Below are 16,825 nucleotides of genomic sequence, written 5' to 3' on the forward strand. Positions count from 1 at the left end.
ATAGTTGTCTCATTGGTAGAACTTTTCCACTGCTGTGTGACCTCCTCCCCCCAAAAAAGAAAAGGAAATTTACCCCCAAATTGTATGAATATGCTTTCTTTGTTGAATCAGATTTCTAGACTAACTAAACAACCAAAAGGATTTTTTTCTTGCATGAGGCCCTAATCTAAATTCCCAGATAGATTTTTTTTTGGTGTGTATTTAATTTGCTACAAATGTTAAGAAAAAAATTTTAGACGGACATATTTTTATTGAAACAATCAAAGCAACATGTGAAAATAACTGTCTTATATCTTACTTCTGTGTTTCTTACCTAGGCGAGATTAGTAATGATCCCATAACATTTAACACAAATTTAATGGGTTACCCAGACCGGCCTGGATGGCTTCGATATATCCAAAGGACACCATATAGTGATGGAGTCCTATATGGGTCTCCAACGGCTGAAAATGTGGGGAAACCAACAATCATTGAGGTAATTTACTTAGGAAGAGCAAAATTATATTCTTGGTTTTTTTGTAATTTGAGTTTCAAATGTTGTAATTAAAATTACATGGCAGTGGTTTTCAGTATTTTATGCATGAAAACACACTAGGTAACATTTGGAAATGTACCATTCCTTTCTGTTCATCTACAGAGTTTCTTGTTTCAGCTTTTATGTAAAAAAGCGCCATCTAAATTAGTGAAAAAAATTAAAAGTTATTTAAAAGAAATAAATTACTATGAATTCTATTTAAGAAAATGAACAAAAACTTAAAACACTTATTTTCTCCAAATTTTAATTTCAGATTTCATGTTCATTCAGTCATTAAGGAGACGTGTTTTGAGCCCCTACCGTGTGCTGAACATTATGATAGGTGTCGGTGGTAGAAAGATGAATAGTAGCTGTGCCCTGCCATGTCTTACAGTTCAGGGGTTGAAGCACTGAATGGAAACCCAAACTTAGCCAGCACTGACATAACTGTTATAATAAAAAGGTGCTGTTTGATGCAGAGTTATAAGAGGGTAAATAGAAATTCACTAAGTAGAAGGAAGGCTATTTTAGGCAGAAGATGCAGCACATCAAAATCTTGGAGGCATAAACATAACCACATAGTCTTAGAGAACTACAAGTGTGGCTAGAGGACAGGATGCACTCCAGAAGGCAAATGATGGGAACGGAGGTGTTGATGTTGGTAGGAGCAGATCTCTGAGGGCTCTGTAAGCCATGCGGATATGTTTGACCTTTACCTTGGGAGTGATGATGGTGCTATAATTAATCAGATTTTTACCAGTACCTAATATCATACCTGGAAGATATTAGAAATTGAAACAATAACAAAAACAATGATGACATCAAACCTTTAATGGGAATTAATTTTTTTTTAATGAATGGATATAAAAGCTAAAATTGTTTCACTCTTTACTATACCTAACAAAATCAGAATTATAATGGCAATTAATGGCAGGAGAGGCCTACTATAGTTTTATGCCTAGATGCCTCTAGGATCTTAAATTGGAATTTAACTCTTCAATTCCATAAAAGCTTACTGGTAGTGACCAGGGCACCAGCATAGGAACTGCTAGTGGAATTGCCAGGAGTTTGCATATGTCCTGCATGGCATGTTTTCTACCACCAAAAATTTGTAGAATTTCTGTAGATTCTCAGGAGATTACATGTTTTGCATTTTTCTCCAAAGTTTTAATCAGCCGTGGACTCTGGATATGCGCTGGCTGAGAGAAGGTGTTTCTTCACTTGAACTGAAGTTTGTATTAACATGACATTTCAGTGATTTCTATCTATAAATCTGCTTTCTTAAGGCAATGTTGATATAAGATAGAAATATATGTAGATATAAGAAAGAAGGTTATTTGGAGTTATTGTCAAAATAATTTTAAAAATATTCAGTAAAGTTATAAAAAAATGTATATAAATGTAAGTCACCACCTTGCTAGATTAAAAAAGAAAAACACAATCACCTTGAAGATTCAGAGAAAGCATTTAATAAAATTCAACACCTATTCTTGATAAGAAAAAAATAACTCGTAGCAAACTAGGAATATAAGTGAACTTCCTTAACCTAATAGGTTATTTATCAAAAATAATAGCAAACATCATTTTTTAATGGGAAAACACTAGAGGAATTCCATTTAAATTCAGGAACAAAACAAGAATGACCCCCTGTATCACATCTATTACAGAATATATTAGAAGTCCTATCCAGTACAGTAAAGAAAGAAAAATTTATAACTATTCGAAAGGAAGAAATGGAATAGTCAATGATATAAAGAGTCTATAGGCTATTAAAATATTCAGAAAGCCTAGCAGTAAGCTATGGGATCAATATAAAAAATTTAGTTATATTTATTCATTAAATAACAAGTACTGAGGAAAATACATGTTTTTAAAAGATACCATTTTTTTAGTAGCAGCAAAATTATAATGTACTTGGAATAAATCTAACAGAAGGTATGCAAGTTCTGTATGGGAAAATTATAAAACTTTGTTGATATTAAAAATGCCTATATAAATGAAAAGATACTTCATTCAGGGATAGGAGCACTGAAAATCATGAAAGCATCACTTTCCCCCTAATTGATCTATAGATTCAATGCAGTTCCAATAAAAGAATCTCAGTAGGTTATTTCATGGAACTTGGCAACTAATTCTAAAATTTATAAAGAAGATAATAAAGCAAAATCAAGACATGCTTAGAGAAGAATAAAAAGGGGAAAGATTTCTTTCCTTTCCAGATAGCAAGATTTATTGTAACTATGTAGTAATCAATCATAAGTTTGTATTGATACAGGGGTAGACAAATTAACCAAATAGGGAGCCCAGAGACAGATCCGTCTACATAAAGAACAATGATATATGTCTAAAGAGATGGTGCCGAAGATCACAGATTAGGGAAAAGGAGGTCAGTTTATTGACTGGTGCTCGGCATATGGCAAACATAAAATTAGATTCTTGCTTTACAGGAAATACAAAACTCATGTCTAGGTAGATTAAGGATTTAGCAAAAATTTTAACTATTATATAAAACTGTAGAGGAGTATCTTTCTGAGTTTGGGGGAGGGAAAGATATCTTGAATAACACCTAAATTTTTTTATTTAAGAGAAAAGATTGATAAATTTTACCATGTTAAACTTGTGAACTTCTGTTCAAAAGAAAACATTAAAGAAAAGACAACCCACAAGCTGGAAGATGATATTTTAAATATATATAGCTGACTAATGATAAGTATGTAAAATATAAAAAAGGACTCCTGCAATTTCAATAAGAAAAAGACATGAACAGACATTTCACCAAAGAGGAGACATCAATGCCATTTAAGTAAAGAAACTTACACTCCTCAGTAAGGAGGAATATTCAAATTAAAACCGCAGTGAGAATTTTATCCTCAGTAAAGGTCATTGCAGTGGATTTGGGTTGGAAAATGGAATATTTCACATAGCTGAGTATCACTGTACCCTATGATCTAGCAGTCCCACTTCCAGATATGCACTTAAACAGTTGCAGGGAATTCCCTTACGGTCCAGTGGTTAAGACTTGGTGCTTTCACTGCTGTGACCCGGGTTCAGTCCCTGGTCAGGGAACTAGGATCCTGCAAGCCACGCAGCATGGCCAAAAAAAAAAAAAAGAAAAAAACACTTGCAAATGTCCACCCAAAGGCATGCACAGTCATGTTCACTGAGCAATGTTTGTATAGGAAAACACTGGAAACCCACAAACCAATTGAGATCCAGAAGTCCAGCAGCAAGAGAATAGATAAATTGTGGAGTATTCACACAGTGAACATTTACAGCAGCAATGAACTTAAGCTTGCCTGGCAACGTGAATGAATGTTTTTAATGTAATGTTGAAAAAAACCAAACAAACCCCAGAAGACTGCATACAGTTTACTATTTTTATAGGTGCTCAAAAACCAGAAAAATGGACAATATATTTTAAGCATACATGTATGGATAATAAAACTATATTTAAAATGGATGGGATGATAAACACAAAATCCAAAATGGTTACTCTGGTTGGAGAGAGGCAAGAGGCTAGGGTAGGAGAGAAACACGTGTTGAACCAGGATTCACAGGGGTGCCTTATACCTTACTACCAACATACAATGTTATGAATATGTATCAAATAATATCTAAAAAGATGATGAGGGCTTCCCTGATGGTGCAGTGGTTGAGAATCTGCCTGTCAGTGCAGGGGACACGGGTTAGAGCCCTGGTCCAGGAAGATCCCACATGCCGTGGAGCAACTAAGCCTGTGCACCACAGCTACTGAGCCCGAGCTCTAGAGCCCACGGCCACAACTACTGAAGCCCGTGCACCTAGAGCCCGTGCTCCACAACAAGAGAAGCCACCACAGTGAGAAGCCCGTGCACCGTAACGAAGAGTAGCCCCCGCTTGCCACAAGTAGAGGAAGCCTAAGCGCAGCAACAAAGACCCAATGCAGCCAATAAATAAATAAATAAATAAATAAATAAATAAAATTTAAAAAAAGATTATGAAAACTTAGCATATCTTTCATCTAACACAAGTATTGATTTATCTGTAAATAACTCATTTCTACATCCATATATAATAACATTTTCAGTGTTTAAAAATATTCTATTAATAATATAGTCAAAAGATTTTGCATATCTTAAACTAATATTTAATCATATACATCCACTAATTAATTTATTCAGTAGCTACTTATTAAGCATCTAAAATAGATCAGCCACTATTTTAGAAATAGGGGATCAGAAAGTGCACAAACATGCATACCTCTTTGCTATGAAGGGCTTCACATCATCATGATAAGTAGAATTCGATTGAGGATATTACAGTATTTAAATATCTCATTAGAAGTCATAGAAGAATTGCATTCTGTTACAGCTGTTAAAATTAAGCATTAAATATAAATTCAGGTAATAAAATTCTTCCTCTGGATTCATGAAAGGTTCTTCACTCTCTTGTGTAGCCTCTGATTTAAAAAAACTTATTAGAATTTATGAAATTTACAATAATGAAATTTGTGATAATTATGGGAAGGCTAGCCAGAAAAATATTGCCATTAATCTGAAAATGTTTAACCTTTTTTTCTGAGCATTAGCTTTGAGATATTATAACAAATAGTATCTAGTATTTTTTTTTCCACTGAGAATATTATTAAATTTTTTGCAGGGTAAACTTTTAAAATCATGAGGATTCTCAAATGTTTTTGCATTTCTTCATTTGCTTGTGAACAATAATGCCTCGTTAATTTTAATGACTAGTCTTAATTTTAGTGTTCAATGTGAACCTAATTGATCATGTGTCCCAATAGAGAGCAGCAAAGAAGTCATTAAATCCAAAAGAAATTTGACAAATTGTGGAGAGATAAGTGCTTTTATCTTTGTGGAATAATACACATTTCAGAATATGTACTTTGAAATATTGTTAAAGGTTTGGAATTTTTTATTCCAAAATTCTGATTTTCACTGTTCTCTCAAATATTATTTCTGATGAGTGTAATGTATTTTATTTAAAGCTCATATGTGATGCTATTAAAATCTTCGATACTTGTTTTTAAATATGCAAGATATTTCTTTTCAGTTTGCGTCAGTTTTGTCTTTTTTGTCTCAGTGTCAACTACAGCTGCAGTTACTGCCAGAAGGCTAGTGCTGGGATGCTAAGACTTTTACACAATCATTTGGGGTTTTTTTGAGGTACTGCAGGCCTGTCTGAGTGATTTAATATCTGTTATAAAGTTAATTATTCCTTGATTTTTGAAGCCATATCCTGTTGTTGGCCTTTGCTTTGTTTGTTGTTTGCAGTGGCTGTTTCTGAATTGACTTTGATGTAAGTTCATTGGCTCTGCAAACATTTACTAATATTTGACTCTGTGAAGGGATTGATTTGTGTTTTTGAGCATTTGCCATCAGCTTCTCAGACTGTGATCCTTACTGCTCCACTCCCATTGTGAGATATGATTTCCAAAGGGTTCGTGACATTTCTTGACTGGTTGGTGTGCAGTTTAGTACTGAATGCAAACAAAACAGAGATGTGCTTGTTTTAAAGTGTACTTTCTGGTATGATCCTTAAGCTCCATTTAAAAGTACACAGATATATTGTTTTGGCTTTTTTGAAATTTTAGAACAGCTCTGGTAAGTAATTCGTAATGGTTAATCCATTTACTAATGATGCATCTGCATTGCTACTGGCACTTAACAGTCTTCTATAAAAGGGTTTTTCTGATTTTAACTTGTTGTTTTAGCATGTTAAATAGACCTAATTATCTGTTTTCCCACAATATTGCTAAAAGCTCTGGATTCTTGTCCAGAGAGGGAATATTTTGTAAGTATATAAACAAATAATGAAAATGGAAAGAATGACAATTTGTTTTCATTTTGTCTTTAATGAATTTCGTTTTCCAAATAACATTTTACTTCTTTAATATGACTTTCTTTTTCTAACAGATAACTGCCTACAATAGGCGTACCTTTGAGACTGCAAGGCATAATTTGATAATTAATATAATGTCAGCAGAAGGTAGGTATGGAAAAATACGTTGCTGATTGTTTCCTTATTTGCAAGAAGTATTTCATTATATTTTATATGTATGTAAAACATAGTTAAGGATTTTAAAGCACCACATACTTACTGTAACTAATGAAATAGTAAAATGTAGAAAACTAAGCAATATTTAATTCATTATAAAATATCATGATGTGTTTTGGTGCTGAAAACCTCAGGGTAGGGAACCAAATATAGAGGCCACTTATTTTCTCCAGGCCTTGGTTAAATCATCTGTAAAGTGAGACTAAGAATACTATTTCTCTCATAAGTCTGAGGTAAGAATGCCATCATTTAAGTCTCAAAATGTGCTTGACATAGGGCTGATCATAGAATGCATGATTGGTATTATTTTACTTTGAAACCTATCATCGGTGGTAGTCTGGTTGTATATGATGATAAAGAGCTGTTGATGGACAGAAATAAACCATAATTTGGGTCACAGTCTCCTTTCTGAATAGCTAATCATGCATCTGTAATTGCTGGAGTCCAACAACAATTTATTGTTACACATGCTTGAATTGTAAATGATGCCTAGGGATTTAGAAGGTTAGGGACACAGGAGAGATTCCAAGAATTACACTCTCAAATATTCTGATCCTGTTTTGGCATTCAATGGGAGAAATACATACCACTAAACACTTTGTGGTTAAAGTTTATAAATCATGGGATACTATACCAGATATCATTTATGAGGGTGACAGGAGAAGAACTGATATAGCATTTTTCTCCCCAAAACAGCAAAACAGTTGTGCATCCTGGATAGGAAAATTCTTACTTCTATTTACTAGTACGATTGAAAACAAATAAGCAAACACAACACATTTTATCAGAGCCTACTAATTTTGAATTCATAATAATTCAGTAAAGGCTGACTTAAAAATTACCTTTACAGTATATGAAAGAAAGCAATTTCGATAGAATCGATAATGCAGTACATAACTGGGGAGAAGATTGCTGGAAGGTTTTGAAACCCTTAACATGAGTTTTTTCCCAGGCATTTTAGCTGTAATAATTGCAGACAACAAATGTGCTAGTTTAAAATTTAAAATGACCTTCATATATGAAAAGAAAGTCCAAGTACCAGTTCCTTTGGCCTGGACAGAAGACTCTCTACCCACTTTTCCACTTCCCAAGGGCTTTTGGAAGGTATTCATGTTTGGATCAAGGAGATTTTTATTCTTGACTCCAATTGTAATTGGATACTTGCATCCAGTCCAAGCTGTCCTTGTAGAATTTGGAATACCTTTAATGAGCAGAATGGTTGCGAAGTTCCCTTTCTCCTTGGGAATCCATCAGTTTAGTTATATACTTCCATTGCAGTGGGCTTGGACCACTAACCTCACTATTATGCTCTCAGAGGGACTCAAAACCCTTTGTCAGGTATGGGAGCCCCTACAAACTGAAAGGTAGCCTGGTCTGCAGTTTTGAATCTCCTCCTTCTCAAGTCTGGTCTCAGTCCTGTCAATACAGAGTACACAGGCATCTGTCAATACAGAGTACATGGGTCCACACACGTGTACTCAATACATAGTACACATGCGGGGACCCATGTTCAAGCAGATACTAATGTAAGACTGTTAGATGACTGAAGGATTGAAAGTTGGCATTAGGGGCTACTTATTTAAATCAGGGTTGAGGGAGCACGAGTACGTGGGTTTTGAAAGCCTCCTTTTACATAAGGGTCAGTGGCCCAAACTCTGAAAATCAGTGCACCAAATGGCAGGCATTTTTCCTTGCTTGTCTCGGTGGAATGCATGTGGACACTAGGACGTACATCTTTGAGCATGGCCTGTACACATGCCGTTTCTCCCGGATAAGGTTAGGAAAGAAGTAACAAGGGTTGAATATCCGGATAACCATGCTCAGTGCAACTCCCTGCCCAGCAGTCTCCTGCTCTGGGAGACCTAATGGGAAATTAGTCATGTAGAATCATACAGCATGGAGCTCAAGAAGAGTACATAGAGTGATTCTCTAAATTGGGTTTAGTGCCTCAGAGGCCTGCCACCAATCTGTTGGCCTACTGTTCCCTTGGCCTCTGTGATATCCAAATATAGCAGGCATGGGATTTCCCCAAAGTTAGAAAGCTACTGTGACTCATCTCTGGGAGGCCTGGCAGCAGCACTTGGCCGGGTAGACGGCAGGCAGCTGCACAGCCTGGAGCCTCAGAGGGCGTGGCAGCCGCAAGTCTCAGAAAGGAGCCATGGAGGGTCACATGGATTAGGGAAAGCCAAGTAACAGTTCTCCAAGGAGTAGCACTGATAATAAGGAAAAAGTTCTGTACGCTTTTTAAGAAAAATTTCACTGAATGAAATTAATAGATGATAGACTTCTAGCATACCCAAAAACTATACTTGGTATTATTTATAAATATTATTTATTGCCAAGAAACTGTTCTTCATGACATTTTTCTGCATGACTGTTTCTCAGTATGGGGAAAAATGTAGCATGATTAAGCTCCTGTTTATCTGTATAAAACAGGAAATGTATCAGTATAAAACAGGAAACTTATCTACATAAAAGAGAATAAACATAGCATATTTTAGAAGATTGCAGATGGGCCATACATCAAACAAATCTAACAAAATCATAAGCAGAATAAATTACAGGGTAGGGGATGAGTAAAGAGCCTTCTGTGATTAGGGCTTTGAAAAACTTAGTCTTTAGGGAGAGACACCACACTCCAGAAAACTCTCCTGAAAACTCGAAAGCCAGAATATCTCCTTGACTTCATCTCTGGCATCAAATGTCCTTTAATATTAAAGAGGCTTGATAATAAATGAAGTCATCAAGGTTTCAGTTATTTATCGTATAATTTTAGTTTTTTGTTTATTAAATAAGAATGGAATAGTACATGGGATAAGAATAGTATAAGAAATAAGAACATATAGTACATGAGTTTTAATGAAATAAGTCAGAGGATATACATAATATAATTATTGTTGGGGACTTTAAATCCGTGTATAGTCCAGACGTACTTTTTTTCCTTTTTAAGTAAAGGGCAGAATCCAACTAATTAACTTGTGCATATTATTGTAAGAATTGCTAAAGTTTACCATTTTCTCAGTTCTTACTCTATATTGGGAGCTCCATTGAGCACTTTATATATACAGTCTCTTTTAGCTTAGATAAAAATCATATGAGGTAAATTCAAATGATCAAAGATCAGCTTCCCTTTCTGAAAGTATGGAGAAAAATACAAGTACCTGCTTACCTTCTGCTTGTGAGTGTTAAATACGGTAATTCACCTCTTTCCCTTAGCTTGGCCTGCCTCGTAGTAAGTATTCAAAAAAAGTAGCCTTTATTCTTACAGAAATATTACTAAACAAAAAGAAAGCTATCCTTTGTCTTAACAGAACAACCGGAATACAGGAAATGATAGTTTGTAATTGAAGAGTAACATTTGAGAAGCTGAAATAAATTATATTTATTTAAAGTTTCTTATATTGAGAGTCTGAATGGGACATTGGTTGGTTTAAAATATTCATTTTGGCATCTTTAGAGGGAAATTATTGATGAGACATTGGAGAGGGAAAAAGCTAACTAAATCTCTAACAATGTGAGATATGGAATTTCATGAGAAATTTAAAATATTATTTCTCTAGAATATTTAATTATGGAGTGATCCAAAGAATGAAATAGCTATGATTTCAAAGTTCTTATTGAAAATACAATCAATATTTACTTTAATAAAATGTGATGTTTTAGCATGCTCTAAAAAGATCAGCAACACTGCAAATTAAAAATATGGTTTTCCATATCATATATAAGCAGCCCACAAGCAAGTATAGATATTTGCCATGTCTTCTCTATTTAGAAAGGATGGTGCTGTGTTCTTCAGCTTCCTCCTTTGTTCAAATGGGAAATAGCACTACGTAGGATTGTAATGATTAAATTAAACAATGTATTTGAAGATCTGTCAGCTTTAAAACACTACAAGTACAAAATACTTTTCTAAGTTCTGGAAATGCTCCTTCTACCTGGGTACATTGACAGGACAAGGAGGCTGGCACGTCACTGGCAAGTTAGCGACAGATTTGAGATTTGACATTTTTTTCTTTTCCTTTTTATTTTTTTTCTCTAATTGTGAATTGCCCTGCTGTCCCTTAGATTTAATTACATTGTAGATAAAATTCTGGGTCTAATGTACGTCATGCTTTTAGATATATCCTCTGTTATATAGAAAGCCTTTAAAGTCAGTAATAATATCGTTCCCGAAAGCCAGGATTGTGACAGAAATCAACAAATCTCAAATGGTTCTTTTGTTTCCCTTTCAAAAGACTACTTCATTAAAGATATGCATACCCTTTTTCACCAAAATTAGACTTCCCGTTACCATATCAAGCAGAATTCTTCATTAAAAATATGAACGTAGAAGAAATGTTGGCCAGCGAGGTTCTCGGAGACTTTCTTGGGGCCGTGAAAAATGTGTGGCAGCCAGAGCGCCTGAACGCCATAAACATCACATCAGCTCTAGACAGGGGCGGCAGGGTTCCGCTTCCCATCAATGACATGAAGGAGGGGTAAGCAGACTTGCCTTAAGTATGGATTTTTAAATATGGTGATCTTATCAAACTTATTATAGATGGAAGATGGCCTATTGCATTTTTCTTTTTAATAAGAAATAGTTATTGTAAAGATATGAAAAAACTAGCAATTTTCTGTATTGACAAAGAGATTGCATTAATGGTTCTTTATATCTGATGTTCCAGGTCCTGTGAAATCTAATCGTAGATCAGGATCCACATCATAAATTACAGCACTAAGTCTTTTGTACCTTCCATAGAGAAGCTGTTTATTTAGGGTCCTGAATTTCAAAGGAAATTGATGCCCCAGTTATCAGCTGCAGGAGGATGCACAGACTGCTGTAACTTTATTCTAGGAAACTATTTCTTCGCCTTTAACATTCTTTCCACCATGTGGTGGTGATTGATGGCTGGGGTGGATTTGAAACCCATTCCTAAAGCCTGGCCTTGTCACTCACAAGCTGGGTGACACTGGGCAAACTGCTGCACTCCTCTGGGCTTCAACTTCCTCACCTGCTCCAATGGGGACTAAACTCTCTCCCTCAGGGTTGTTGTAATGATTAAACGAGACAATGCATTTGAAAGGGACTTGTCTATCCTCAAGCCTTACAGAGTATGACTTACATTCTTGTAGAGGTTATGAAACACTCCTTATGCCTGGGTACACTGACAGATCAAATGTCAATGTCAAATGAAATTTTGCTGTTTAATTTCTGTTCTGTAAGTTGAGGCAGGTCTGCCTTTTAAAAAAAACAATCCTATAAATGTGCAAGATACGGAATAAATCATATTTTAAGTAGCATGTCCTTTTCCAACTCTTCGTTTATCCATATTCTTGGTAACATTTGTACAGATGATATCTGGAATGAACTGGAATATCTGGGTTAATAAGAATCAAATTTAAGGGAAACTTTAAAGGAGAACTTTGTTGGAGAGAAGGGAAAAGATCACAAATAGACATAGATGAGGTATGAGCGAGAAGTCCGAAGGGGGATAAAGGATAAGCAGTGAGCTGCAAAGTCCAAGTTACAGATTTCAGAATTACATTGTACCTTGTATGGTACAGTAATGGATTTTGAAGTCAGTCAAGCACACATAGAAGTGCTTGGAGGAAAATAGTTGCTTTATCGCTTGCCTATCATCTGCTGGTTGGCTTTCTCTATGAAAACATAATTCTGGAGCTTAAAATTTTACTTGAGAGGTACAACATGGATCTCTTTCCCAATGAGTAATTAAAGGAGGACCATAGAAAGAGATGAACAGGGCTATCTCCCCTGAAGACATTCTCCAAATGTGGAATCTTTTCAACAGTTTTTTAAGGTTATGTGTTCCACAGTAATTGTTAAAACAATGACCAAAAGATGTTGGAGGAAACAACATGAAAACCAGGTATTGGTAGAGTTTTCCATAATTGTGCTTTCTTCTGGGCTCACCGCTTCTCTAACCAGTAGTGTAGACCCCACCCATAGAGGCACTTTAAGAAACAACTAGGCTTGGGCTTCCCTGGTGGCACAGTGGTTGAGAGTCCACCTGCCGATGCAGGGGACGCGGGTTCATGCCCCGGTCCGGGAGGATCCCACATGCCGCAGAGCGGCTGGGCCCGTGAGCCATGGCCGCTGAGCCTGCATGTCCGGAGCCTGTGCTCCGCAACGGGAGAGGCCACAACAGTGAGAGGCTCGCGCAAAAAAAAAAAAAGAAAAAAAAAGAAACAACTAGGCTAAATTGAACTCACAGCTCTCTAAACCAAACTCTGACCTAAAACAGTGCTGTGCAACTATGTCTAGCCTGAGAATTGCCAGTAGAGCTTTATGAACAATATACCTAGGTTCCTGGCCTCTGATTCCCCCTAGAGATTCAGGATCTTTGAGTCTAGGGCTGGGCCTGAGCATGTGACTCTAAATTAAGAACAGAATTTTTTGTCCTACAAGTACTTGTTGGAGAATTCAGTCATTAGCTGACTGACCCCCAGCACCTGCTAGCGGGAGGCATGTGCTGTCAGTCCCGTGGCATTTATTTGGACCCTGTTGTCTCAGATCCTTTCCCAACTTGAAATGCTTTCCATGAGTTTTAATTTAATGTTAAGCTGCAACCTTTACAGAGTATTCATATGATAAGTCTTTTAAAATAGAATTTCTATAAATTGTACCCAGTGCCGACTCTGTTACTCCAGTGTCCCTATATGTGCACCAATGAAATAAGATCCTACTTGAGTATAATTGCAGGAGAAAAATTTGTCCCTTGGAATGATTTTGCATATTTCCTTTGGTTGTTACATAATGTCAAGGTAACAAAAATAGGGTTTTTTTTTTTACCCTGTTGCCTTAAATTTAGAAAGAAATCCAGTGTTTAACTCATCTCTTGTGCCTTCCTTTCTTTTTAATGGTGTATATCATGATTTTTTTTTTTTTTTTTTTTTGCGGTACACGGGCCTCTCACTGTTGTGGCCTCTCCCGTTGCGGAGCACAGGCTCCGGACGCGCAGGCTCAGCGGCCATGGCTCACGGGCCCAGCCGCTCCGCGGCATGTGGGATCCTCCCGGACCGGGGCACGAACCCATGTCCCCTTCATCGGCAGGCGGACTCTCAACCACTGCGCCACCAGGGAAGCCCCAAATGATTCTTAATTCACTTACAAAACTTTTTGCCTCTGTACTTTGTTTTGAAAATAACATGGACTGTAAATCTCTTTAAAAATGAAATACTGAGGGGCTTCCCTGGTGGCGCAGTGGTTGAGAGTCCGCCTGCCGATCCAGGGGACATGGGTTCGTGCCCCGGTCCGGGAAGATCCCACATGCCACGGAGCGGCTGGGCCTGTGAGCCATGGCCGCTGAGCCTGCGCGTCCAGAGCCTGTGCTTCGCAACGGGAGAGGCCACAACAGTGAGAGGCCCACGTACCGCAAAAAAAAAAAAGAAATGTTGAAAAGATTGAGGGTGGGATCAGAGATGCAAAGGAATTGCATCCCTTTATTTTCTAAAATTTTATTTAAAAATATATTTATACACTTCAAAGTGTTAATTAAATACCTAATAACCGTGTTCTGCTTAATATTTTGCATAAGTCTCAGTCTCTGATTAAAAAAAAAAAAAAAACTCCTTGAAAGTATTTCCTATTACGCATGGCAGTCACAATTTACTAACTGCAAACTTTTCCATGTTACTCAAACCAACAGCAGAAGACAAAGAGGAGCTCCCAGTAGTAGACCCTCAGAGTAAACCAACAGCCCTTCCACGGCCCAAAGTGCCTTTAAATGTCAGTCGTCAAGAACCCCCTCTACAGCATCCCAGCTCCTCGTCCTTCTTGATGTGCATTTTTTTCATCTCTGCCGACCTCACTGACAGCCTTTAAACTTCTTCTAAATCTAACAGAAAACAATTATAAAGATTTCCTTCAAAGTGAGTAAGCTCCTGCAAAGGAACCCTAAACCTCCTGAAAAGATTCCCTTTCACTTTCCAGACCCATAACCTCAGGGCAACTGTGCTCTCTCTGGGTGTGGACTTAGGGTTGCTTTGCTCTTGACACTGAGCCAGAGGCTAAGGACTCATGGATGCATTTAGCCTGGGATAAAGCTCGTGGAAAGAGGAGCAGGTTCATGTTTCATTCTGGGCATGGCAGAGCTGCCAACTCAGGGTGAGTGATGCGGTGTAAATGGTGGTTAGGAAGGGAATGACGGGGTGTGAGGATTAAAGAATATACTCACTTTTCATAAGAGATTGTCAAACCTACCACTGTTTCCTCTGTTACCAAAGCATGTGGATCTATCCTCAGTCAACAACAGAGGATCCTAGTTTATTCTCTAGACAGTCTCACAAAGTACTCCCTCTAATCAATTGTCTGCTTTTTGCCCTGTAAAGGGCTCAGAGAGAAGTTACCCTTGAAGAAGAGAATGTAAGTCAAAGGCTGCCAAAGCCTGCTCTGATGCAAGGTCATGGTCCTAGGCCAGTCTGTCGTGCTCTGCTGAATCTGTCCCCATGTTTGGTGATTTACAAGATAGTCTTTAATTCTTTTTTTTTTTTTGCGGTACGCGGATCTCTCACTGTTGTGGCCTCTCCCGTTGCGGAGCACAGGCTCCGGACGCTCAGGCTCAGCGGCCATGGCTCACGGGCCCAGCCGCTCCGCGGCATGTGGGATCTTCCCAGACCGGGGCACGAACCCCTGTCCCCTGCATCGGCAGGGGGACTCTCAACCACTGCACCACCAGGGAAGACCAGTCTTTAATTCTTAAATAACGTGCCTCCTATGTTTTTTTGTTTTTGTTTTTGTTTTTTTTGCGGTATGCGGGCCTCTCACTGTTGTGGCCTCTCCCATTGCGGAGCACAGGCTCCGGACGCGCAGGTTCAGCGGCCATGGCTCACGGGCCTAGCCGCTCCGTGGCATGTGGGATCTTCCCAGACCGGGGCACGAACCCGCATCCCCTGCATTGGCAGGCAGACTCTCAACCACTGCGCCACCAGGGAAGCCCCCTCCTATGTTTTTGATGCAACTATTCTTTCTTTTAGGGAATGATGGTGATGTGAAATTGGAATTTTTGAAAAAAAGGCTTAATAAAGTAAAAATTGGAAACCAATATTAGTCCATTTTTATAAGTATAAAAATAAATAAATTTTTAATATCAATGCAACTATATGTCTAACTTATATGTCTGTAACTGTATTTCTTTAATATCTATTCTTCTAAGTTCTAGGCGTAGATTCATTTTTTTTCTTTCATAGTTTAGCATTTATTAAGTATTTTTTTATGGGGGAATAATGTATTAGTCTCTAGGGTACAGTGATTTTAAAGAATGCAGTCTATGCTCACATCTATTAGGGACCAGGCAAGTAATCAGATAATTAGAAAGCAGTGTGGTACCTATCACAGTTGAGGTATTCACAGAGACGGCTCCTCTCGCACTTCTGGTCCATGTCAAAGTGTTCATAGAGGAGATGAAACCTGATTTAAGTTTAAAATATGAGTACAAGTTAGCCAGCTCAAAAAATGAGAAAGCGAGAGTCTAGGCAGAGGAACAGCTTGGGCAAAATCCATTAGGTAGGAGGAAGCCTGGTCAATTTGGAAACCTGCTTTGTGTGGAAATGGGGGACAGGGATCCAGAAATGATAATGACCAAAGAGGCAAAGACCAGACCATGTAAGGCCTTGTACACCTGGAAGAATTGTTTGGGTTTTTATCTTGAAGCACTAGGGAACTTTGAAGAAAATGGTTTGTATTAAAATTTTCATTTTAGCAAGTAGGCCTGCTAAGCCCTACCACATGGCTGAAAGAATAGACCAAACCTAAATGCCTCCTTTCTGCAAGCAGGAAAATCCTCCCACAAAAAACTCCAGAAAGGTCTGAGCCTTGTGTGCCAGTTCCCTCTTCTGTTAAGATAGTTCATCCCTTCTCCAGTAAAGATGAGTAACAAGCAGTAGAACTAGAGTCCAGAAGTGACCTTATTCTGTTTTATTTCTTATTCTGAATTAGATTCTTTATTTAGTTTTATTTCTTCTTTATTTTTCATCTTATTTTTTGATTGACTGATATGCACAGAACAAAGAAGTGGGGTGGAGCAGAGAGGCAGGAATCATGATGCATTTTCTTTTAAGAGCTCAAGAGTTCCCAGGCAGCATGTAGCATATGTGGACACTTTCTTCTCTAAACTGTCCCTTGTCTCCTATATACATAAAATAAGGAACAAAATACATTCATTACTTGGACAATTAGGTTAAAAAATACAATCACTGGATCTGTTTATCTGGCTGTTGCTGAAAAAAAACAGAGTTTTGACTTAAATTGTTTTTTTT

General features: G+C 37.5%; 1 protein-coding gene across 2 annotated transcripts in view; it reads left to right on the forward strand.

The window, feature by feature from the left end:
- The window catches only part of SGCE (sarcoglycan epsilon), a 68,818-nt gene that overhangs the window by 27,338 nt on the left and 24,655 nt on the right, over positions 1–16,825 (forward strand). For both annotated transcript variants that reach the window (XM_081244299.1, XM_081244298.1), the window contains 3 exons: positions 318–475; positions 6,427–6,499; positions 10,848–11,046. In XM_081244299.1, coding sequence (XP_081100425.1) covers positions 318–475; positions 6,427–6,499; positions 10,848–11,046 — 430 coding nt within the window. The remainder of the gene's footprint in view (positions 1–317; positions 476–6,426; positions 6,500–10,847; positions 11,047–16,825) is intronic.

This window comes from Mesoplodon bidens (genome assembly GCF_964165515.1).
Source record: "Mesoplodon bidens genome assembly, chromosome: 9".
Lineage (NCBI taxonomy): Eukaryota > Metazoa > Chordata > Mammalia > Artiodactyla > Ziphiidae > Mesoplodon > Mesoplodon bidens.